The sequence below is a fragment of the Myotis lucifugus genome, unplaced genomic scaffold (genome assembly GCF_000147115.1).
Source record: "Myotis lucifugus unplaced genomic scaffold, Myoluc2.0 scaffold_238, whole genome shotgun sequence".
NCBI classification, from domain to species: Eukaryota; Metazoa; Chordata; class Mammalia; order Chiroptera; family Vespertilionidae; genus Myotis; species Myotis lucifugus.
In genome coordinates this window covers 231,965-258,458 of record NW_005871286.1, presented here as the reverse complement: position 1 = coordinate 258,458, position 26,494 = coordinate 231,965, and the positions used below count along the sequence as shown (strand labels likewise).

The 26,494-nt window shown below is 36.2% G+C and overlaps 2 protein-coding genes across 2 annotated transcripts in view; one reads left to right on the top strand and one right to left on the bottom strand.

Annotated features, from left to right (window-relative positions):
* Window positions 1-16,684, top strand: part of RIF1 (replication timing regulatory factor 1) — a 48,640-nt gene extending 31,956 nt beyond the window's left edge. Inside the window, 11 exon segments of the mRNA XM_014464106.2 lie at window positions 267-418; window positions 793-873; window positions 1,183-1,237; window positions 1,573-3,433; window positions 3,436-4,820; window positions 6,826-6,972; window positions 7,276-7,353; window positions 7,443-7,558; window positions 8,113-8,266; window positions 10,158-10,266; window positions 10,728-16,684. Of these exon segments, the coding sequence (XP_014319592.1) occupies window positions 267-418; window positions 793-873; window positions 1,183-1,237; window positions 1,573-3,433; window positions 3,436-4,820; window positions 6,826-6,972; window positions 7,276-7,353; window positions 7,443-7,558; window positions 8,113-8,266; window positions 10,158-10,266; window positions 10,728-10,942 (4,353 nt within the window). The 3' untranslated portion in view covers window positions 10,943-16,684.
* A 4,023-nt stretch (window positions 16,685-20,707) lies between these two features.
* NEB (nebulin) overlaps window positions 20,708-26,494 on the bottom strand; it is a 192,085-nt gene continuing 186,298 nt past the window's right edge. Inside the window, 6 exon segments of the mRNA XM_023762218.1 lie at window positions 20,708-21,489; window positions 23,713-23,819; window positions 24,318-24,470; window positions 25,339-25,431; window positions 25,734-25,917; window positions 26,023-26,130. Of these exon segments, the coding sequence (XP_023617986.1) occupies window positions 21,316-21,489; window positions 23,713-23,819; window positions 24,318-24,470; window positions 25,339-25,431; window positions 25,734-25,917; window positions 26,023-26,130 (819 nt within the window). The 3' untranslated portion in view covers window positions 20,708-21,315.

The following is a 26,494-nucleotide window of genomic DNA, read 5'->3' as shown; positions in this document are numbered from 1 at the left end:
TTTCCCATGCTTTGTTGGTAAACTCACACTTGCCTACTTTTTAAAGAGATATAATAATTTTTATTTTCTGAGTATTAGAGGTACAGTGAAACAAAGGGACATTTTACTAATTGTTATTAACAAGAAATGTTGTAGTTGTGTGGTTTTGAATTTAAAACTTTCTACTCATTATCAAAAAAACTTAGTGTTGGAATAGAGATTTATTGAAGTATTAGAAAAATAATTCGGCAACTTAAATGTATATTTACTTTTTAAAAAATTTATAGTTCAAACTAGAATCTTCATCCCCCAAAATAAAGAGTGGAATGCCTTTGGAAGAAGAAAAGTCTACTGAATTTGTGTTTATACCTCCAGAAGGAAAAGAAACAAAGGAAAGAATACTAACTGAACATCAGAAAGAAGTACTCAAAACAAAGAGGTTTGTTGTAGTCCTTTTATCTTGAATTGAGTATTTTGCAGTCACACTTAGATTTCATGCACCAAACTATAGCTTTGTCTTTAGAACTAAGATACTGTTTATATTACAGTATATTTTAATGCTGAAAAGATTCACTAGGTAACTACATTTCATAGTGTATATAGCTCCCAAGTAATGCAACAAATGTTTGTAAACTGAGTTCCTTTATTGAGGTGTAGTGTGGGAGGGAAAGGTAAAGAAGATGGTTTCATGGAAAATAAGCATCTAAGCCTTGATATATTTTTTTAATTGTTCTTAGAACTAGATGTAGAATTGTAGGCTTTACTTTCTGATTGTAGAAATATCAGATTTTGAACTTATAAAATATTTTTCAGGTGTGATATTCCTGCCATGTATAATAATCTGGATGTTTCACAAGATGCATTATTTTCTCAGTATAGTCAGGAAGAGTCTATGTAAGTATGGAAGCTGCTGAAGTAACTTTTTTTTTTTAATATATTTTATTGATTTTTTACAGAGAGGAAGGGAGAGAGATAGAGAGTTAGAAACATCCATGAGAGAGAAACACCAATCAGCTGCCTCCTGCACACCTCCCACTGGGGATGTGCCCACAACCCAGGCACATGCCCCTGACTGGAATCGAACCCGGGACCTTTCAGTCCGCAGGCCGACGCTCTATCCACCGAGCCAAACCGGTTTCGGCTGAAGTAACTTTTTTAAAGTTTTACTTAAAAACTACTCTAATTTATGTTTGTTTATTCCAGGGAAATTCCTAAATTAGCTGAAAAATCGAAGGAAGATTCTAAGATGGCATTTAAGGTATACATATTTTGGGGGTTTTCAAATCACTTTCATTATGGAGTCCATTGTATTCATTTTAAGACGTGCTGTTTAATTTGTTAAATTTCACTAGCAGATGTTAGCAGAATTATAGTCGTCGTCTGTGGGTGTGGATGAGTTTAAATGTATTTGGCTTTATTGAATATTTATCATTAGAAAAAAGTTAGTGGGCATCTACCACCACTTTTGGAGTAATTACAAAATACCAAAAGTCAGCGATTACCTTTGAATTACTAAGGCATTACACTAAAATTTCCCCCAGAAAGTCAGACTTGTATGCTGGTTAATCTATATATATGTACATTTCTCTGCAGGAGGAACTAACAAAGAGTGACATTGTCATTACACAAGATGTTACAGGAAAGTGTGGTATGGAAGAACATCTTGAAAAGACTTCTTTTTCAAACAATGAATGTAGTTCTGTTGAGGAAACCCATCCCAGAATACTGAGCAGTAATAATAATGCCAGAAAAAAAACTTCAATTTCATCAAAGAAAATTTCAACTGAATGTGCATCTAGTGCAGGAAACACTTTTGGTGTTAGCAGTAGCTCAGTTTCTAATATCACCAATTCTGGAACACCCTCACAGCCTACAAGTCGAAGGCAAACCTTTATTACGTTGGAGAAGTTTGATGGTTCAGAAAATAGACCTTTTAGTCCGTCCCCCTTGAACAATATGTCATCAGCTGTTACAGTGAAAAATAGTCAGGAAGGCATGGCTAAAACAGATATTCCACCAAAAGCAAAGAGAAGAGAAGTGGCTCTTTCAAAATCTGACTCTGAAAAAATAGTGCATGGAAATAAGCGGTCAGGCCTAAGGTCAAGTAAAGCTGAACAAACGGGGAATAAAAGTTCTAAGCTCTTAATGACATCAGATCAGAAGAAAAGTACTCAGGAATCTATTGATAGCATGGTAGCCTTAGAAAATAATCCAGCTAGTTTGCTTAATCAAACAGAATGTGTGTTAGATAATCAGGCTCATCTCTCTGAATCTGCAGTGGAACATGAGGATACAATGCTTAAACCAACAACAGAAAATGCTTTATTAGAAAACAGTATTGTAGAGGAGAAAATCTTAGGAACCAATTTGGAATCCAAAGAAAATACACCCCCAGCCATAATACCAGCAGATCAAATGGTAAATGAGGATAGTCATGTTCAGATAGCTCCAAATCAGAAAACCCTTAGACGTTCTTTAAGGCGACGTTCAGAAATAGCAGAGCCTATCACTGATAGCCAAGATAAAGAAAATAATCTTCAAAAAAAGGAAAGACATAAGGAAGAAGAAAAGACTCTTCAAAAAAGTCAGTTACATGTCAAAGATGATATGTTACCTCAGCAAAAACTGATTTCTGAACAAACTGTACAGGAAAATTTAATTGAGAAAGATACTTTACATGAGAAGACTTTAGGGGAAACCAGCACTAATGCTGAAATTGAAAAAAATAGAAGAAAGCCAGACCTTGAGAATAGTAAATCTGAGGGAGATGCTGGCCAGGATATTGCAGATAAGTCCTCTGAGAAACAAGTAAGGGGACGGACACGGTATCAAACAAGGAGAGCATCCCAGGGTTTACTTTCCAGCATTGAAAACTCCGAATCTGATAATTCTGAGGCAAAGGAGGAAAGTTCTAGAAAGAAGAGATCTGGAAAATGGAAAAACAAAAACAGTGACAGTGTTGACATTGAAGATCAAGAAGAGAAAATGGAAAAACAGGAATGTCTACAAGTTGAAAGTCAGATACATGATCATAAAGCAAATTCAGAAGTGGACATAAATATAAAATCTCAGATTTGTGAAAACAAAGATGAAAATAATACTGTAGCTCTCCAAGATTCTACAGTATCTTCAGATTTGGTGCTAGTTTGTGATATATCAAATACTTATGAAGAAAAAAGTAAAACCAGCAAATGTGCAGGTTATTCCTTTTCAAATCCTGTATCAGAATTAAATCCAAGGACTAGAAATGCCAGTAAGAGGTTACATAAGCGAGATTCCATAGAAAATAATGTGGAAGAAGGGTCAAAAATAGACACATCAGACAGTTCTTTGCCTTCTGAAAAAACTTTTCAAACACCTGAATGCCGACACAAGAGAAGTAGGAGGGTAAGGAGATCTAAAGGTTGTGATTGCTGTGAAGAAAAGTCACAACCTCAAGAAAAGTCACCCCTTGGTTGACAAATACAGAAAATTACAATGTAAAGGTCAGTGAAACAAAAAAGATAGATGTGCCAATTCCTGCAACTATGTCAGAGACTTCTACAGGTAATACTCACCCTGAGGCTAAACTTCCAGATGAGTGTCATAGTGTGAATTTTCATTTGGGTCTCAAGGAGGATAATGATACTATTGATTCATTAATTGTACCTGAAACTGAGTTGAAAGAAAAAGATATTCAAGACTCTCTTCCTTCTGAAATAGTAAATTTTAAAGAAGAAATATGTGATACGGATTTTAAGGAAGCAATATCAATTGAAAGCCAAGAGCCATCCAATAAAAAATGTAAGACTGTTGGCCCATGTTTAGGTGATTCCAAAGATATTTCACTGGAATGTTCTAATTTGGAGACCAAAGAAGAAAAGCCAGAGGCTATACTAAAAATGGAAGTAAGTACAGAGAACATTGTTAATGTTGAAGCAGATGCATGTAAAGTAAAAGGAGAATTCAATCCAGAAGTAGAAGCTATGGAATTGGATGTAGAATGTGATAAATCTGAAGCTAGCTTCTCTGAACAAAAGAGTGCCAAAACGGGTATTTTTGAGGAGGAGACAACAGAGAAAAACAGTACAAGAAGTGATGAATCTGAAGCAGATGCAGCTAAAGTACTGATTGCTGAAGAAGCAGTAACTGAGGAATTTAATTCCACTATTGGTCATCCTGATAATACCACACCTATAGAAGTAAGAGCTCAGTTAGAAGTTTCTGAACAAACAGCAGTTGGTGGAATAGATGGAGGAAATGATGAATCTGATCCAGGCTCATCTGAAGAAATGAATGCTGAAGTGGAAAATTATGAAGAAAGAGTAATTGGTGAAGTGAATGCTGAAACTGACCATGTGAGTGAAACAGAGGATGAGGACTTGATTACCAAAGCATCAAAGTCCATAGAAGCTGAAACAAACAGATTGAATATAGAAATTGGCAACATTTTCCCTAACACACTTAAGGTGAACACTGAAGAAGGAAAAGTTAACTCTAATAAAACAGAAACAAGCATTGTACTTAATAAACCTGAAGAAGTAAAATTAGATGACAATCAATTGAAAGTGGAAAATGGTGGTGAAGCTTTACAGGAAGTTCACCATACTTCAGAGAAAGTGAAGGAAACATCACAGCCTCTGATATCTGAAAGAGATACCTCTGAACTGATAACAGAAGACAATAATGCATCTCCTCAAAAATTAAACGAATTTGATCCTTTACTTCTGTCAGCAACTGAGAGTCCTAGTGGCATGCAGGCGCGCTGTATCTGGTCTCCTTTGGCTTCTCCATCCAGTAGCATTTTAAAAAGAGGACTAAAAAGACCTCAAGAAGATGAGATCTCACCACCTGTTTCCAAGGTAGGGGTTTGAGGATGAATCTTAATGGCTCATGTTTAAATGGAATATTTTTGCATATATCTTTTCGAATTAGTGTTTTGTTTTCTTCAGATAAATACTTGGGTGGAATTGCTGGGTATATGGAAGCTCTTTTTATTTATTTTTTTGAACATTTTTATTGATTTCAGAAAGGAAGGGAGAGGGAAAGAGAGAGACATCAATGTTGAGAGAGAACCACTGATCAGCTGCCTCCTGCACACCCCCTACTGGGGATTGAGCCCAGAACCTGGGCATGTGCCCCTGACTGGGAATTGAATCTGGGACCCTTCAGTCCGCAGGCCAACAACACTCTATCCACTGAGCCAAACTGGTTAGGGCTCTTTAATCCATTTCGAGTTTATTTTTGTATATGGTGTAACAAAGTGGTCCAATTTCATTTTTTTGCTTGTACCTGTCCAGTTTTCCCAGTACCACTTATTGAAAAGACTGTCTTTACCCCATTGTATATTCTTACCTCCTTTGGCGTTAATTGACCATATAACAAGGATTTGATTTTTGGGTCTCCAGTATGCTATACATTGTTAATACAAATTAGTTACGTTTTGTTTGATAGTATCTCATATTTCAGTTTTATTTAGGCAACAGCATAGTGTAGTTTTTTATAGCCGATATGTACAGAATCTTCCCACTTTTTTGAATTAAAACTAGGGAACATTTATATACATACTTAACTATGTAAGTGCTCTGTTGTGTATGTCAGATAGCTTGATTGTGTGAACATATTGTAAGAGTTTAGAGGAGACTTCAAGCTAGAGCTAAGAAACAAAAATTGCTACCCAATTGCTGTGAGTCTGGTATCTTCAGAGTTTAGAACAGAATCAATCTAAGTAAGATATACCAGAGGCTAGTTAGTACTATGTCTAACTCTTTAACTTGTTCTTTATAGTCATTGTAGTTAATAGTTAAACCCATAAAGTTAGTAGTGGATTATGCAATTTTTACTGCTACATGCACTTTCATTAAGTTTCTGCTACTGTGTCTGTTTCAATCTTTGTTGCTATAGAACAGTGGTCGGCAAACTCATTAGTCAACAGAGCCAAATATCAACAGTACAACGATTGAAATTTCTTTTGAGAGCCAAATTTTTTAAACTTAAACTATATAGGTAGGTACATTGTTATTAACTTAATTAGGGTACTCCTAAGCTGGCCTTTGCTAAAAACGTCCTCAATCTGATTGAGGTACGTTCGCTGAGGTCGACCCCTTCCAACTCTCCCATCCACACTCGTCTTGTATACTTGTTTCATCTATCTCCTTTCGTTCATCCTCTCTATATGTCCAAACCATCTCAACATACCTTTCTCAATCCTTGACACTACATCTTCTTTCATTCCACAACATTCCCTAAAATTAACTTAATAAACTTTACTTAAAGTTTTAAGTCTTAGTTAAACTATAGGTACGATGAATAAAACTTGATGTCATACTTAATAGCGATATTTATTGATAAAATTAAATTTCTTACAATTTACCTTACAATATCCATGAAATTAAATCATGACAATGACTGACAAACACTAATGTGAACAATGGCCTTGTATCTCCTTGGAAAGTTTGGGTAAGTCAGGTTTGTATGTTGTTTTTAATTTTAGGCACGATTCCAGGTTCTCATCAATAAGACGACTTCTGCGCATGGGCCACAAAGTTTCAATCGCACTGTACATACGCACCCCCACGTGGTATTTTGTGGAAGAGCCACACTCAAGGGGCCAAAGAGCCGCATGTGGCTCGCGAGCCGCAGTTTGCCGACCACTGCTATAGAACATAGATCATTGGAATGACCTGTGCTATTTGTGAAAGCAGTCATTAGGAAAAACTGCAGCTATATACGTACACCTGGTTTCTAGTGAAATAATTTAAGCTTCTAAACCCACACTCTATTTTTGGGTAACCTTATACTGAGAATTTATGGTGTTATTTTTTAAAACTTTAATTTTGTTAAATAAAACATGACCTGTGTTTTTAGGTTCGCCGAGTCTCCTTTGCAGATCCAATATATCAAGCAGGATTGGCAGATGACATTGATAGGCGATGTTCTCTTGTTAGGGCCCATTCTTCAAATAGTTCTCCCATAGTAAAAAGTGTTAAAACTTCACCTACTGCACAGTCTAAGGTAAGCTGTAGGCTTTAAAATACATGTATGTATGCAGACAAAATTGCATTGTGTAGTTTGTCTTAAAAATTAAGGAACAAAACTTGTTTGATTTGGATATATTCTTTTTCTGCCACTTGGTATACAGACATGAACAGGTTATAAAAGGCAATGATGATCCAGCAAGTAATTGATTATGTAGTTTATTACATTATAGATTTTTAGAAAGTATTAAGAAATTACTGTATTCTAAATTGTGAAAATAGAGTTGTAAATTTATAGTTACCTAGGGTTCTGAGTTTTTTTTTCTCTCCTTCTATCTAGCATAATACAACTTCAAGCAAAGGATTTCTGTTCCCAGGATCACGTAGCCCTAAATTTAAGAGCTCAAAGAAATGTTTAGTAAGAAGTGCTTTAGTTTTCATGCAACTTTTTTTTTTCATGTTTAGTGAGGTGATGTGTATTTAACGGCTTTTGAAATTTATTCTAAGATTACAGAAATGACTAAAGAATCCATACCATGCCCAACAGAAAGTGTTTACCCAGCTTTGGTAAACTGTATGGCACCAGTTGATATTATTTTACCTCAGATTACTTCAAACATGTGGTAAGTGATTATTTAGGCTTCTGGCTTATTCTTAAAGTTGCCCCTTATTTAAGAATACTATTTAAATTATCAAAGTTCTCATATTTAGAATTGCTTTTATATGCACCTTTATGCATATTTTAGAAATAAAAATTCAGCTGGGAAGATGGGTCAGAAAGGACAATAAGAGAAGCATTTATCACAATGGCTAAGATAATTGTGTGCTTATTTTCCAGGTGCCATGTTGAACTTTTTATATACATTATCTTATTTAATCATAATATAAACCCTATAAAAGTAGTAGTGTTATTTCCACTTATGTTGGTAAGCATGAAGCACACATTAGGCTTAGTCTGATTCCAATACTATTGCTTAAACCAGGCATACACATCAGATTAAAATTTTTTGTTTTAATTTATATGTTCAGTGTCTGTCTTCACAGTAGGTTAGGTGGGCATATATAAATTCAGCATGGTTGAACTTAAATTAGGAAATTCACCTAGATAGACTCTCACAAATAGAGTAAATATAAAACTATATAATAATGTTCTACCTTTTTTTTATTGTCTGTTCAGGGCAAGAGGACTGGGACAACTCATTAGAGCAAAGAATATAAGAACAATTGGTGATTTGAGTACTCTTACAGCATCTGAAATTAAAACTCTTCCTATCCGCTCTCCAAAAGTGTCCAATGTAAAAAAGGCTCTCAGAGTATATCATGAGCAACAGGTAAAAACTTAAGATGTCAGTTATAAATCATGTATAAACACAACCCTGTGTCACATACCAATCTTTTGGTCAACAACAGACTGCATATACAGCAGTGGTTTGATAAGATAATAGTGGAACTGAAAATTCCTATCACCTATTGATGTCATAGTGTAAATGCATTACTCATGTGTTTGTAATAATGCTGGTGTGAACAAACGCACTGCACAACACAGTCATAAAAATGTAGTACATGTGATTATGTGTACAGCACATAATACTTGATAATATGAATGACTGTGTTGCTGGTTTACATATTTACTAAACTTTGTTGTTATTTAGAATGTACTCTTCCTACTTATGTAAAAAAAGGTTTGCTGTGAAAGTTTGCCTTGTTACCCCATCAGCAGCCTCCTAACTACATTTGTGATTGCATCATTTTACTTGGTCTAATCTCATTTTTGTGTGCAGTAACATGCTGTAGCCTAGAAGCAATAGAATATACCATGTACCCATTTATGTAGTAGGCTATGCCATGTAGGTTTGTGTGAGTATACTATGATATTCTCACAGTGACAAAATTGCCTAACATTTCTCAGATTGTATCCCTGTCATTAAGCAGTGGGTAACTGTAAATGATCTAGCAATACAGTTACACAGTTTGTACTTAACTGTACACGCATTTCATGACACCTTTTCTTCCCTTCCCTCAGGAGTAACTTAAAAGATCACGTTATAATTCTACAGAGAAGTGTTTCTCATTTATTTTGAACTCTTCTTATGCAGTGTACCTCTCAATTCTTTGAATTCTGTTCTCCTACCACCTTATCTCTTTCATTTATACAAAACTGGCTATTGAATTCCATGGCTGTGGTTCTTAAAACCTAGATGTTAAAATCTAAACGTTTATAAAAATCTTGCAGGTTTTTTGTTTAACAGTATTTTGATTTTGATACCCAACCTTTTTACACATAAACATTGTGTGTCATGGATGTTTTCAGAATTTCTAATGAAAGCCAATATTCTTCCCCCTATAAAAATATATGGAAAATTTTATATATTATTTCAGAAAGGTTCATAGACTCCTAAAACCCATTCAGAGACGCTTTATATATCCATTGACATTCAGAATTGTGAGTGAGTGGAAAATAGGGTCTGTTAAAGATGAAAATCAGTATTCTAGATTAGAATCTTTGAGACTAGAATTTGCTAACTACTTGAAAGTCCTAGAATTAGCATTAATTTGTGTTGTGATTTTTAAATACATTTGTTAGTTTTTAAAAACCCAAATACTTTATTAGTAATTTTTAGTTTTATAGATCAAAAATTTAGTTTCTTAAGTATTTTCCGTGTTCCATGGGCCCTGAGAATTGTCTCTGAAACATTATATAATTTTTTAAAAACTGCTTTATTGAGACAATCCACATACCATAAAATTCACTGCTCCCCCTCCCACACACACACACACACACTTCAGTGATTTGTGTGTGTTTTTGTTTTTAGTATATTTACAAACTTATACAATCACAACTGCAGTCTTAATTTTAGAACATTTTTATCACTCCAGAAAAAACTCTAACAGTTATTAGCAGTCACTCTTCATTTCCAACCCCATGGCAACCACTAATCTTTTTTCTCAGTAGATTTCCCTATTATAGACATTTCATGAAAGTGGGGTCATATAAACCTGTGGTCTTTTGTGACTGACTTTCACTGCACATATTTTCAAAGCTTATTTGTAGGTTTTTTTGGCGTGTTATTAGAACATAGTTTCTTAGCAATATTAGCTAAGCTAATAATCACGTGATGGGCTGTCAGATTCTGTTTTGGTGTTGGTACTGTTGTTGGTCCTATTAAGAGTAACTTTCCATTTGTTGGTTTTGTTTTTTACTGACCTGAATGTTTAATCAAGGTGAAATCTCGTGGATTAGAAGAAATTCCAGTTTTTGATATTTCTGAAAAAACAATAAATGGAACAGAAAATAAACCTCTCTCTGCTGATGATGAAGGACTTGCCTCAGGTATATTTTAGCAGAGTAGGACATCTTTATTTATAGATCAGTTGACTTTCTTGAATTGTTTTGTTATGCTTTAGCTTTAATTTGACCATGCCTGTGAATTACATAAGTTTTTCTTTTGTGCTAGTTGCCAAGTACATGAAAAAATAATTGTTTTACTTCAAGTATAATCAGTTGCTTTTCTGTAATTGTCAACTCTACTCCAATAAGGATATGAACATTGTATTCTGGCCATACTTTTAATGAAAATGAAGTAAGTCTAGCGATTTCTTCAATGGCACAGAATAAGCTATGTTAGATTTTCCTGTTGGCAGTTCTCTTGAGGAACATGGTTACATACCTCAGCCTGCATTTTCAATATTCAAACCTAGGCACTTAGACTTTATATTAACTTGAGAGGCAATATATACAACTTAGGTTTTACCTGAAATAAATCTAATCATACTTTTTCCCTCTTTTTTTAGATTTAGTTGATCCTGTTGCTTTAGAAACTCCATTATCAAAAAATCTTGTGGCACAGGTCAGTGCACTTGCTCTTCAGCTGGATTCAGAGAATCTCCATAATTATTCAGGAAGCCAACTATTTGAAATGCACGAGAAACTTGGTAGCATGGCAAACACTATAATAAAAAACCTGCAATCGCGTTGGAGGTCACCAGCTCATGATAATTCTGTTTAGTATTTTAAGACAAAGTTGAAACTTTAAAAAACTTCACTAAGTTTATTTCATAAAATAAGTTCTGAAATATGGCACAATTTCAGACTGAATGTTTGCAAAATTGGTAACATTTCAGAACCTGAAGGGCAATGACTATGTAAGTTCAATTTTGTAAGTTCATTATGTAAGATGATTTTTTTGATATTACATATTTTATTGGCTGCTATGCATAATTTTTCCAAAATTTTAAATTTACTGAAATGTGAAAGCAAAAACTAGAAACAAGCAGACATTTATTTCACTTGAACTCATGCATATTCTGATTAAACATTTTATGAAAAATATCTTATTTGAAGTAAAATTGAAATTTTTTATTTGGATTTTTTGCTGACTGATAAAAGGTGTTTATACTTGATTTTTTAAAAAATTTGTATTTGTTGTACCTAAGATTTAAGAAATTTGGTCTTGGTAAAATATACTGTACGTGCGATGTAAAAGAATTATTGTTTTTCACCGATTTCAACTATGGACAACTTTTAAGAAAAACCAGAAGTTTCAGGTTTTGGGTTAAAGTATTAAAGCAGACTTTACTGAGATACATACCATTCATTTATTTGCATTAGCAAATATTTGTACAACAGCATTTGCCTGTGAAAATTGACTCTTTGGGGATATAGTATTGATTTAAAAATGCACAACTACTTGTACATTATGTATAGATTACAATGTTTTTAATTTATAAATTTCAGCTTTCGTTAATTGCGTGTTTCTGAAGCTTCTTGTGAATACTTTTGTGTAATAGAAACTATTTTGTATATATTAAATACTGAGATATCAGTATGGACAATAGAAGTGCTTTGTGGACTTGATGCAGATGTTTGTAAGATTCTGTATTTGCAAATGAAACAGCAAATAGTTTTGTACTTAGTTAATAGTCTCAGTTAAAACATAGGTTTATTTTCTTAAGTAACCAAAATGAGTAAAAATAGAAATGAGAAAGTGTTACATGACATTTTTACTATTCATATCTATACTTATTTTTTGTCTTTTGGAAGAGGGTATCAGCCACTAGAAAGCATGCCTCATTACATTTCTTTTTAATAGGAGAGTTAGAGTATTTTCATTACAACTTGGACTATAAGAAATCAAGTTTATCTGCTCTTTTCACCTGCACCTAAAGCAAACTTGGAAGAAATTTTAAACTATTTTTTTGAAATATGTGTGTTTTGCCTACTTTTCAAAAATAGGGTGGTATATAATTAAAACATTTGTGAATTTTACTTATTAATATTAGTGCCTGACTTCCCTATTTGTTTTTTTTATTCATAATGAGAATGTCTCATTTTTTCTCTGAATAGAATGAGTGAGCGATCTCAGTTTCACGCTTTATTCAGAACTAACCCCTACTTGAAAAGGCACACATTCTTCAAAATGTAGAAAGTTTAATGTTTGTGTCTAATTCGCTTCTATATTCAGAAGGGGGCCACCAGTCAGCCACAAAAAAAATTAGTGTCTTTTGTAATTGTAAATCCATGGTCATTAAAATTTTTTGGGGTCTAAGTTTGAAATTTTTATACCAAGGATGGTTTTAAAAGAAATTCTGGGGCGATTGAATTGAGGATTGTAGCTTGAAGCAATAACTAATGAAATATAAGAATATTTTTTTATTGTTTATCATTTCCCAAATAATATTTGACAGTAAAGAGGCATATACGTTTTTAGTGGTCAGATGTGTATGTGTGCTTCAAATGAGTCAAAATTACATTTCCTGACTACATACTTTAATGTTTGTGTGAACTAAAGTGGTGATGGAATGAAATTTTTGGGAAAGTGAACAGTATAGCAGAAAATGGGACCAAAATGATTACCATTCACTTAAGTCACTGAATTTGATACTAGCATAGGTATTAATTTATAACATTTATGATTCAACAAGGATATGTTTTAAAATATTTGAGGACAAAAATCAGTTTGCTAAGTCATCATTTTTGATATAGTTATAAGTTTATCTCTGAGGAACCTTACTTAAAATATTCTTGCCTTGAAATTTTCTGAAAATTTTCCCGAATAGCAAAATGCATTAATGTTCCTTAATTAACTCCATTGTGTTGCTTCATTATTAAAGTTAACTTAGCTTTTTCAAATATTTTCTAATGGTTAATAAAACATGACAGTAATACTCAAATGTAATTTATTTTGCATTTACTAAAAGGACCCAGTTGCATTCAGAAGCATAATAAGATTTTTTATGTTCCAAAATGGATTTCATAGTGAATTTAAATTTTCAGTATTTGAGTGAGCCCATTAAAGGTGCTCTGCTGCTTGAACAAGTTTGGAAGCCATTGTTGAATGGTGTGCGGCTTTTGCTTTAATTCCATATAGTAAAAGGGTGAGTCAAGTTTAGTGATAATGCTGTTTGATAATATGGTAAAAAAAAATAAGACTTAAATCTGAATAATAAGAGCATGGTAGTTCTTTTTATGTATAGCTTGAAAGTAGTCAGGGATTCTGATATATTTAAGAATCATATGACTGAAAAGCATGTGAGGATTGTATATTGCCTAAAGTAAAAGTGGCAGGGAAAGAAACAAAGTTGGGGGGGAAATGGGATGTGTGTGTATAAAGTATACAAGTAGAATTTTTTAAAAAGGGTAACAAGGAATGAGAAAAATTAAAAAATAAGAACTGTTTAAAATGCTAGCTTAGTTGAACTTGAACAGGAGTTAGTAGGGCCAGGTCATGTTTTCCCTTAATGCCATACCTTCCAACTTTGGCTTGGTAATTCAGTAAGAATTATTCTTTATTATCACTTTATAGGGAGATCAGTTGTTAACATTATTAGATTAAGACTTGAGTGAGTAGGGGAGAAACTTAACTCATTATCATTAGTACAACCCATGTCCAATTTATTCTCAAGTTTTTAGAAAGGTCTTGTACTTTGTATAAAAACAGTGGAAGTTTTGACTCTTAACAGTGTTTCTCAAATTTGCATGTATGTGTGAAAATGCAGATTCTGATTCAGTATGTCTGTGGTGGGGCACAATCCTTCATTTCTCAAAAACTTCCACATGACATACTAAATAGTGATATCTGTGGACTGCACTGTCCTAGATAGGCTGAAGAGGCTTCAAGCTGTGAGTTAGGTTTGGATAGCCCAAGCTGATTTAAGTCCTTATAGTTACTGTCACAAAAAATAAAAGCTGGTCTTTTTTTAAAAGTAACTTTCAAATTTATGAATTGGAGATGAGATAGAATGCTTCAAATTAAAGCTCAAATTGCAAAGAAAGTTTAAGGTTGAATTTGGAGCCTTGTTAATATGGAAGGTTTATATTTTTAAGTAGGCAGATAGTTAAGTGTTTGACATTATAAAAATCTTATTAAGCAGTTTGGACAAATGAGTCTTGGATTATGTTCTGATTTCTTTAAATATTAAAGTAAATTTTAAAATATTGGCGATGGCATTTAGTTTCTAAGTGAATCTTGCCTTCTAAGTTACGAGACTTAATTATTTTACTTATAAACATTGAAAATAGACCACCCCAAAGATTAAAATGGCAGTGAAGTTAGCAATGCCAAAGTAAGTTATGTGTGATAGATCTGCCTTGACATTGTACTGAAGACCTCTGGTGTCTTTGTTGTTAAGTTACACGGTTGAAAATTGCAAAATAGAGTTTGAAAGACAGAGTTGAATAATTGAATTCTCTAAACATGAGTGTTTCTTGGCATTCTGTTAAGACACTGTATTTCCCTCCCATATTTCAATACTCTTTTTGTAAGAGCTACCCTCATCCAAAGCATTTAAGAAAAGGTAGCCAGAAGTTAAGTGATGTACTTACTAAATGTTTTTATCAAAATTTATTGACCACTTGATTTATGAAACAAATCTGGGCTTTGTGGCTTGTAATGGCCCAACTAATATATCATATGCCAGGCTTTGTATATTGCTTTTGAAAGTATATATTAGAATCTGAGTCATTTGGATTTGAAGATGTATAGATATTTAATGGAACAGTAGTCTTAACAGAATTGAGTGTTTTTTAATCAGTTCTCTGGAATATAATGCTAAATTTTACAGTGTGGTCTTACCATTTTTTCTTTACATGACAAACCCTTCACCAAAGAACAGTTAAAACCGAACATGAATTGCCAAGCTGTATAAATGCTTACTCCCCTGAAATATACTATTAGAATGGAAGATAATATATATATATTTTTTACCTGAGAGTATAAGTTTTAAGGCAGTATTTTAAATGAATGTCACAGAGAAGAAAAATAACCTACCGAGCTTTTGTTCTCATAGCAGAGGAAGCATTACCTTTAGGCCACAGTGTACTAATTTGTAATTGTGGGTAAATTGTCCTTATTAGACAGCAGGTTTATATGCTGATAGAGATTGATGCACTGATAAGTGATAAAATTTCCAACAAGAGGCAGCATTATTTCTTAAATAGATAAAATGCATGTAACTAGAAAGCTGACCTTCAAAATAGTGTCATGGAACTGAAAATGAATATAGTGTAGCAGTTATTTTCATACTTAATTGAATAACAATACAAAGAATTTTTATAGAATGGGAACCTTTGTAATAGAAAAATGGAATTAAGAACACAGAATCAGGTTTGTATATAAGAACAGATGGCAGTCTTAACTAGTATGTTTTTATAGATCAGGGATGATAAACTACAGTTGGACACCTGTTTTTGTATAAATCCTATGAGCGAAGAATGGTTTTTACATTTTCTAAATGGCTGAAAAAAATATTTTGACATGAAAATATATGAAGTTAATATTCAGTGTCTATAAGATTTTATTGGGATACAGCTATGTTTTTACATATTATCTTTGGTGGCCTTCCTGCTACAGCAGCAGAGTTGAATGGTCTGACAGATTGACCTGAATTACCTAGCATTTACTGTCTGGCCCTTAGATAGAGTTTACTGATTCCTGTTACAAAGGATAGTTTTTTTGTTCACACATGCCATGTAGTCAGTTTGATTATTTGCTTCTAGCTGGTGGGAAGAGGATTTAGCTTCCTTAATTTCTTAATCCTGTTGCTGTTATTTAGGTTTTATTTTATAAAATGGGTTCCCCTATTCCATTTATGTTTTCTTATTGTGCAAGTACACATATTCTAGAAGATACTAGTACTTTTAGGGAACATTTTTTCCTTAATCTTAAAATATAGTAAATGTGTTTGCCATGGATATTAAGGAACCATGATGTGTCAGAGGAAGGCATCTGGCACTAATGGGTTAAATCACAGTTTGTTTTCTGTGTTGAGTAATTTCATTGCTTTCAAACTACCTCCTGTGGATAGACTTGACTAATACGCACTTAGAGAAAGACAAGAGAAGTCAAATCAGACATTTATTAGCCCTGTAATATTTTTGTTCTGATGACTTGGTAAACTTTCTAAGAGAGCTTAGTTTGCATCCAGAAAGTATTTATATTTGGTAAGTTAAATGACTTAAGTTGAAACCTCATAGAAGTACCTCCTCATTCAGTTAACTGCATTAGTAGGTCGGAAAAAAGGGTGTAGTCAGTTTTATTTCTGTAATGCTTTATACAATGTTTGCAGCAGCTGGACCTATACTAATAGTATATTTTCAGGTTCAAGACTGGATTGAAGGAGGGAAAAACCTTATTATTTCACAGTAAAAATTTTCATGACCTACTGAGTTGTTACCACTTGCCAATGAAACTGGACATTGAAACATTTTAAAGAAATGCACTTTAATCTGAAATAAAAGTATAAAAACTAAACCATAATGGTACTTGTTTGTTTGGTTTTGGGTTTTTATTCATTTATTTTAATGAGACCTGAATTGAAGAACAGCATAATCCAAATACCAACTTAAAGTAAACATTGTATTCCTCTACAAACACATGAACCATTCATTTTTGCCTCCTTATATGGCCTGTTATTAACTATAGGGTTTCTGTTTTATGGGTTCCACACACTTTTTAATCCATATTTTTAAATTTAAAAAAAAGAAATAGACTTGGTGATGTTGAAGGGTAACATCAGTTTATTATGGTTGCTATAACAACCACAGACAGTGGCTTAAACAGCAAATTTGCTGTCTCAGTTCTAGACTCAGATAAAGTGTCCTTTAAGGCTGTGTGGAAAACTGTTCCATGCCTCTGTCTCCTAGCTTCTGGTGGTTGGCTTTCCTGGCGTATAGAAGTATCGCCCCAAGCTCTGCTCTCATCACATGTTTTCCCTATGTGTTTGTCTACTTGTCCAAATTTCCCTCTTAGAAAGGCACCAGTTCCATTGAATCGGGGCCTACCCTTAGGACCTCATCCTAACTAATTTCTGCAATTACCTATTGATAAGGTCACATTTTGAGGCACTGGAGCGGGGGCGGTGGGGGGGGGGGGGAGGAGAAAGCAAAAACCCATACCACATTTCACAAGGGAGTGGCATTGAGTAGTACCAGGGAGCACTGGTCATTGAGAGCTGAGTTGAGTTCTGGCTTGAGTGTAATCCAGCCATGGGCAAACTACGGCCCCCGGCCCGTTTGAAATGAATAAAACTAAAAAAAAAAGACCGTACCCTTTTATGTAATGATGTTTACTTTGAGTTTATATTAGTTCACACAAACACTCCATCCATGCTTTTGTTCCGGCCCTCCGGTCCAGTTTAAGAACCCATTGTGGCCCTCGAGTCAAAAAGTTTGCCCACCCCTGGTGTAATCTATAGACATTTATTTCCATTATAACCTTTTGAATATGACATGAATTTCTAGTCACACAAAGGACTTCTCCAGTGTCAATGCACTGACAAAAAATGGGGGCCCTAACAGATGGCTACAAAGTGGAATGAAGAGGAATGTTGAACTTAGTGTTTTAAGGTGTGTCAATTACGATTTAATTTTTAGGAAATGTCATTACTAGGAATCCCACAAGGTAGTGGGAGGAAAGCATTGGTGGGGGAAAGAGAACAAGGTTAACCCTGAGTTGATAACTTGAGGCTAGGAGATGGATAGAGTAGAATTCTCAATCTTTGTATATGTTGAAATTTTTTAATTGAAGCTTTCAAAAAACTAAAATTAGATAAAGGTTATGTCTGTTTTTATAGCAACTATAAAGTGCCTGGGCAGCTTTTCGAAGTGAATAGGAAATTTAAAAACTAAAACATTTATTGTAACTGAGCATATGCTTTGAATGTTCCCCAAATTTAGGGGGAAAAAACTAGTGTACAATGGGATTGTTGCCCAGTTTTAACCCAGTTTAAGTGAAGATTGAAGACTTGGGAGGGGGAGAGTGGCTCTCTCCACCATTAGGCTGCTTAGGAATGGTTTGCCTTTTTCTAGGATCTGTAAGTTTAATAAGGACACCAACTGTCTCTTGTTCATCACTCAAGCCCCAGCATCTCACATAGTGCCTAGCAAACAGGTGTAGTCGCAGATCATTCGCAAGTGTGGGCACTCTTCGCTAGTGTACTCCCCGAGTCTCAGACACGTTAAGAAGTCTGTGGACACTACACCACTAAGATGCCCACAGGCTGGCCCACCATTTAAATGTAGTGGGTGCAGGCTCTGCATGCTGAGCCATGGCCCTGGACAAATCCCAGATGCCGCAGGAGGCTGATGCGACAGACACGGTGGACTGCCCAGAGTCCTAGCAGAGTCTGCGACACCGCGCCCACCCACCCCACCCCAGCAATGTCGGCTCTTGGTTCTTGAGTTCTTCAAAGAAAGAATTCAGAGCCAAGAATTCTAGTGCTAGAAGTTTATTTAGCATGCAAAGTGAGAGTGCACTTTAAGGAGATTTGAGCAGGCCGGTCAGAGAACTGCTTTGGCCTTTTAGAAAGTCAGAGGCAGAAGAAATGAGTCAGCTGGACTGTGTAGACTCAGGAAGTAAGTTACAATGACAAAAGAAGGGTTCTTGTAAACAGGTTCAGAGGATTAGCCTGGGATGAGCTGCTGCTGCCCACTACTCCTCTGGTTGCAAGTCTTGTGTGACCCTTAGAGCTTAGGAAAAAGAAAGCAAAGATACATGCCTGAAGAAAGAAGGCACAGGCTAGCTTAAGAGAGAGAGAGAGAGAGAGAGAGAGAGAGAGCCGTGGGTCCTTTGTCTTCAGGGTTTTTATCTGTTTACTGAAGGAGGAATTTTAGGCGAGGTCTCAGGGAAGGATCTCAACAGACTATTCATCAGCTTTCCAGGGGTGTCCTTTAATATACTGAGTCATCAAAATGAGAGTATAGCCCTGGCCAGAGAGGCTTGGTGGGAGTATCGTCCCTTATATCAAAAGGTTGGGGTTTGATTCCCAGTCAGGACACAGTACCTAGATTGTAGGTTCAATCCCTAGTTGTGCACGTATGGGAAGGCAACCAATTGATGTCTCTCTCACATCAATGTTTCTTTCTCCCCCTGTATGGGGGTGGGGGGGGGGTGGGGAGAGAGAGAAAGTGAGAGAAAGTATAAGGTTAGGATCATGGTCTCTACTGATTGGTCAGTGCTAAGGTAGGGTGTCATTAGTCATTGCATCTGGTCCTGCTGTCAGTCATGGTGTTGCTTCATCTGGTTTTGCTGCTTTTCTGGGCCTGGAACTGAAACAACTGATGCCTAGATGTTTCCCCTAATTTGACCAAAACTCTGTCTCTATGATCAACAGACTGGAGGCTTTGTCCTAAGATTATTTGATGCTGATCAGAACCTCATAGGCCTGAGGGCTTAATGCTCAAGAAAGTGGTCATGCAAGAAAGAAGGAAGCAGGTGGGTCAGGGTACTGGGTGTGGCCAGTGTGAATCAGCTGTCTCAGTGTCCCCATTCCATTTGCCAAGGAATTTTCCTGGCGTCTTACTACAGGCAGTCCTCGGGTTACATTGGACTCGATGTACGTCGTTTCATGGTTACATTGCCATCTCCCATTTATTTTTTTAAAAAAAGTTCCGTCATTTCGACGTATGTACATATGTGCTTTATGTTTTTTATTATTTACCACAAGTAAAGGTCAGGAATTGTTATCTTTAAAATTTTTTTTTACTGTTTCACTTCATTAGTGCTGTGTGTGTGCTCCATGTGAGTGACGTAGGTGCTTACGTAGGTGGGTTCCGACTTACGGCGAAAATCGCGTTATGTGGCACCTTAGGAACCGATCTCCAATGTAACCCGAGGACCTACTGTATTCTGCCTCATGAGGGCAGCAATATTACTACAGCTCTAAAGTAATATGGACAGATCTTTTCTTTTTTAGAAAGGATACTCTGCTAACTTGAGCATTAAGCCATCATTGGCTGGCACTCCACCTTTTGCCCACATAATGCCTTTGTCGCCTAAAGCCAGCCCACTGGATTCAGAAGAGAAAGATCCCCGAGGTTAGGATTGGATCCAACACTGTTTCTAAAACTTTATAAGCTGAGCCATAAAGGAAGCTTGTGGAACACAAGTATGGATAGAGTTTTGATAAAATCTATGCTTGTGCATTTTTAACAGTACATTTTTTTAAGTTTAATTTTTTGTGTGAAATGTTTGTTTTATTGAAATGTTTATTTGTAGATCATCATAAAACTATTAAAGATAAATAATGCTGCCCTAGCCGTGTTGCTCAGTGAATAGAGCGTTGGCCTGTGGACTGAAGGGCCCTGGGTTCGATTCCAGTCAAGTTCACGTACCTCAGTTGCAGGCTCCCGGCCCTTGTCGGGGGCTTGTGGGAGGCAACCAATTGATGTGTCTCTCTCACATCAGTGTTTCTCTCCATTTCTCCCTCTCCCTTCCACTCGCTCTAAAAATCAATAGAGAAAATATCATTGGGTGAGGATTGAAAAATAATAAATCTCATTCCATCAGTGGCATTTATTGCAGAATTATATATTTTATTAGTTGCTAGCTTATACCAATTTATATTGACTAACAGCTTATAACTTCAGAACTGGATTAGAAATAAAAGCATCAGCATTCAGTAAGCACAGAAAAGGTGGACATCTCTGCCATTTTCCCTTTAACGTTTACATGTTCACGTTGTTTTAGAAAAGAAATAATGTTAAACATTTTCATAATGGAGAAATGGGTTGATACAGCAATAATATAACATTGCAGAAACTTTTAAAATGTCTATTCTGAAATAAAAGAAAGTTTGATAGTGGCAATTTAAAAAATGATGAACCTATGGATTTCGTGTTGTCCTTTGTCTTATGTGCAAGTCCAGAAGATAATGAGGAAGTAAACCAGTTTAATAACTGGACAGATTAGTCATGCTAACTTTTTTACTGGAGAATTGTTTAGGTTCATATATGAACAAATTGAAAGATGGTACAACCATAAATCATATGGACACAGAAAAATCATTGGGTGGCTTGAGAACTTGGTAATAGTGGAGAGTCTAAACTGAAATCCTGACTGCAGGATTTGTAGTTCCTGTAGGCAGGCATGATGCTTTGAAATGCCTAAATAGCTTCAACATAGTTGGCTGGGAGCATGCCGGTCCTGCCGGTCCTCTGCACAGTGCCATACATCCAACCTTCATCTATAGCTTGAACATTTACTATAGCATCTCCATCCTTGAAGGACACCTCATCAGCATCAGCAGCCATGTAGTCGTACATGGCACGGAAGATTTTCTATTTGTGAGGATGGAAAGAAAAGGGGTGAGATATGTTAGATTTGCAACAATTAACCCAAACTCTCAATTTTAAGGTCTCCTATGACTTACTCCATAAACTTAAGTTGCCCAAAAGAGAATGTACAACCACCAACAATGAAGTAAAAAAGACAACTCACAAAGTAGGAGAAAATATTTGCAAACCATATATCTGATAAGGGATTACTATTCAAAATATCTAAAGAACTATAGTTCAATACCCACACACACACACACACACACAAAAGGTGGGGGCAAAGGATCTGAATTCTAAAGAAGTATACATAGAATCAATAAGCACATGAAGAGATGCACAGCATCACGAGTCACCAGGGAATTGCAAATCAAAATGAGAATGAAATACCACCTCTCACACACCAAAATGGTGATGAGCAAAAAGACAGACAATAACAGGTGTTGGGGGAGATGTGGAGAAATCGGAACCTTCCTAAACTGCTGATGGGAATGTAAAATGTGCAGCCATTTTGGAAAAACAGTTATGGGTGTTCTTCCCATGTTAAACAGAGTTCCCATATAATCCAGCAATTCTGCTCCTAGGGGTAGACCCAAGAGGAATAAAAACGTATGTCCATCCAATAACTTGTATACACTTATTCATTCACAGCAGCATTATTCATAACAACCAAAAAAATGAAAACAACTCATGCATGCCCACCAAGATGAATGCATTTTTTAAAAAGTGGTATTTCCATACAATGGAATATTATTTGGTAATAAAAAGGAATGAAGTACTGATACAACATGGATGAACTTCAGAACATTAAGTAAAAGAAGCCAGTCACAAAGACCACTATTGTGTGATTTCATTTATATGAAATGTCAATATGTACATAGAGGCAAATATATACGACAGAAAGTACATTAGTGGATGCCTCACATTGGATAGAAGATGGAGGGAAAGACCCAGGACGGGAAGTGACTGCTGATGGATACAGGGTATTTTTTAGGGTGATGAAATGTTCTAAAATTGCATTATGGTCATGTTGAACAACTCTGTAAATGAACTAAAATTCAATGGAATTGTACATTTCAAATGATGAACTTCATAGTACGTTAATAATGTATTAAACATGGATATGTGTCCAAGTGAAATATGTGGACTTGTTCATATGTGGACTTTTTTTCCCCCTTTGGAGGAGGTCAAACTTGTGTTGGGAGAAGAATTTGAAAAACCATAACAATATTGCAGGTATCTCTCACTTTGGGAATTTGGGAGCATACCAATAGTATGCTGACTTATAATTATTTTATTTTAGGGTCCATTTTTGGACTTTATCTTTTTTAAATTTTTTCCCCCGTCACCATTTATTCTCCCTATACTGTCTTCCACCTCCACCTTCCACCCTCCACCCTCCCTGGACTTTATCTTTTTCAAAAATCTACCCCCATGCTAAATCCATATTTAATTATGATAGCTTTGTTTTCCTTTAACATGGTTAAGTCCTTTCCTAATGTCATTTTCAAAATTCACTTGGTTATTCTTACATCTTTACTCTTTCAAATAAATTTTAGGCTTGACATACAACATTTTAAAAATGCTTTTGGGATTTTGATTGCCTTGAATTTGTGGATTTATCTTAGGAGATCTGACATCCTAACAAGATTCCCTTCTGAAATATAATGGGTCTCAATACTTTTTAGATCTTCATTTACATCTTTTAGTAGGTAGTTTTCTTCATACAAATATTCATTTCAATCCTAAATAATTATGTGTTTGTGCTATTATGAATAAGATCCAGGGTCTTAAATTTAGAGTTTTGAAGTAGTCTGGTGAATTGTGAACATGACTTGACTTAACTTTTCAATATATATATTAACAGGAGAGGTCTAAGATATGACATGTTCATATGTGTGATGTGCATACAGATATATATTCTTGAATAATGATACCAAATAGCAAATATCTTAGTTTAAGTTAGTGGGTGGGACCAAAGAGCCCAAACTAATCATTTGCTTTGTTTTTTTGTTTTGTTTTAAATCGTTGAATAATACTTTATAATTAGTTTTAGTTTTGTACTGAAGGTTTTCTGATATTGCTATTAACCTAAGATGTGTTGTAAAAAAAAAAAGCATCATATAAAGTAGAAAGTGTAGTGCAAAAAAAATCAGAATGCCTATCATTATTTTTGTACATATCAAAAAAGTAAGAATGATTTGAGTAAGTTCCTTATTATTTACTTACTCCAGCAGTAGATGGGTGAGATGGGATAGAGGATACCGTTGTCTGTTGGGTGGCAACTGAAGATGATCGTTGTTGTGGGAGCTCTGTGGTTTTTGCATGTTTATAAGCTGAAAGGAAGGAAGAAATAATTTATAAGAAGAAGATATAGCCAGATATCATTAAATCTATGTTTAGCTGCTGAACAGTGCTGACTTTCCCCATAATTTAAAAATAATAATTTCCAAGAAAGGAGAAATGAAACATCTAACTCATGTGCCCTCTCCACGATTCTAGTCTTTTCTCATTAGAAGAAAGAATCCAGCCCTAGCCTGTTTGGCTCGGTGGATAGAGCATCATACTGCAGACTGAAAGGTCCCGGGTTTGATTCTGGTCAAGGTCTCATGCCCAGGTTGCAGGCTCGCAGCCAATCAATGATTCTCTCTCATCATTGATGTTTCTATCTCTCCCTCTCTGTTCCTATGTCAATTAAAATATTTTTTAAAAAAGAAGAAGAAAGAATCCAGATTTATTTATTTATTTATTACTCAAAGCTTCTGTTATAGTAGCTGCCAGTGAGCTGGCCGACCTGCTGTCGGAGTCAGTGCCCCCTCCCTCCCCTCTTGTACCTGTTGAGGTTGCAGAGAAGAAGATGCCACCATTGCTGTAGGTGGACAGGTGGTGGTCGGCCCCTTCTGAGTGCTCAGACTTCTCCTCGCCGCCACTGACGCTCAGAGCACTGGCTGATCGCGACTGTTCCCGGCTCCGGCGCTGAGCTTGGGCTGGGGAGGTGAGATGTTGAGGAGGATCAGAGGTGAAACGTTGGCAGGAATCCCCGGCAGTATTTGAATCTCCGTTGCTTTTTGTTTGTTTCTTACCAAGCACGGTCTGAAGTAGCTTTCCATGGATGAAACCCCCAAAGCACTTATGACATATTGTGTCATCCTCACTTTCCAGAGAACAGTTTAATTACCAAAAGGCAGGTGATAGGGAAGTGGCACAGCCAGGCTGGCCATCCCAGAGTGGCCCTGAGACTGCTCCTTCCCGCCATCCAGCCCATTTTCCTGCCTCACCAAGATGAACACATGGTCATAGTCACTCACACTCCAACTTCGCCTTCTCCAGAAAGTCCTCCCTAACTTCCAAGTCAGTGTAGATGCCTTTTCTCTGTGTTCCCATGACCTGTGTGCAGACCTTTCAAACTACTGTCAGGGAGTAACCACTGGTTTACTCGTCTCTCTTCATCAGGAAACTAGAGTATAGATCCTTTGAGGACGGGCACTACCTGTTATTTGACTTTTTAACATGAACAGAAGGCATAAAGGCATGCGCGTGACCTCTGTAATGGAATGACTAATCTTTGACATAAGACAGTTCAGAAAGTTGCTAAAGATCAAATCCATTCTCTCTTCCCTTTGCCTATGTATTGTTTTCATTATTTCTCTCAGAAAGACTTACACTGAGGGAGACTTACTGAGGCAGTGACACTTGACTAGACATGAGTTTGGCCCACTCGTCAAGGTGTCTTTTATGCTGAATGGGCAACTCAGGAAACTGAAAACCCTTGAGGAAAGGAACTTCAGAAAGTCATTGACTCTAGCCCACTAAATGGTGACATTTTTGCTGTGATCCTTTTGTGGCATAACGTACCGTTAATCATGTGTAAGCTTCGGGATTGAATGTTGTCTTCTGCTGGGTCATAGTCAAAAACCGAGCCAGGATTAGTACGCCAGACACGTAAACCTGAAAGTGAGATGACGGGTCAGAGCAGATGTTCTTGGGCTCTCTCAAAGACTTGGAGAGCGAGGTACGAACTTAATCAGAGGAGGATTGATTTAGCTTAGGCTCTAGTCGTGTCTCCTCAGAGGAGATCAAAGCATAAAGAAGAGAGGTCAGGCTTGCAAGTCATGAAATAATAGAGGTTTTCTTTCACACCCAATGAAACACACATTGAGGTCCTTTATCCTTTGCCCCCCTATGGATAATTCACTTCTGTTCCTCTACCCCCTTAGCTTCAAGTCGATTTCCCACTGTGGCTCAATCACCTGTAATAGTCTCCTGATCCTGGTCATTCCGTTTTTGTTCCATTTGCACCACTTTTCTCTGAATCCCTCTGTAGTTAATGTCACTGAAGTCCTGTGTGTTCTTCTTCACTCGTTCAGTGATAGGGTCTGTCACCACCGGTGTGAAGCAACCCTTGTGCTTCTCAAAGTCTTCATGATATTTTACCTGAAATGTCATGAATTCGTTTTGTGAAAACATGAGGGTGGATCATTTTCTTTGCCCCGTGTGCCCACAGGCTGGCTAACCAATCCTAGAGAGTTCCCGACTCACTGTTGAGATGTGGCGTTGGGTCTCTCTCACTCGTCTCATCTCCGGGGTGTCCAAGACATAGGCAGCTTTGCCTTGTATTTGTTTCCGGAAGCTATCGGAATAAAGAACCTGCCGGAGGAGAAAAAACGAATGAGCACAGGTCCATGGTACTGTCCTCACTCTGAAGCCTCAAACCCTCTCCAACAGGTGGGGGTGGAAGGAGCTGGGAGGGAAGCTTGAGTCCGAAAGGACCCAGCAAGACCCATGAATAACATGGAGCAGGTTAGCGTGCGGATGGGTGGGCAGGGCTCGCATCCGGGAGGATCTGTTTTGACTTTGAAAATGTAACTTTCATTTTCAAAGGAGAAGAGGCACCGTATAATTTTGAAGGGAAAAGGAAGGAAGTGTTCTCTTGAATTTGCTGGGAACTGTAGCACCAGCGTATCAGATGGTATTTGGTGCTAAATGTGCTCCTGACATTTGAAAGAACTAT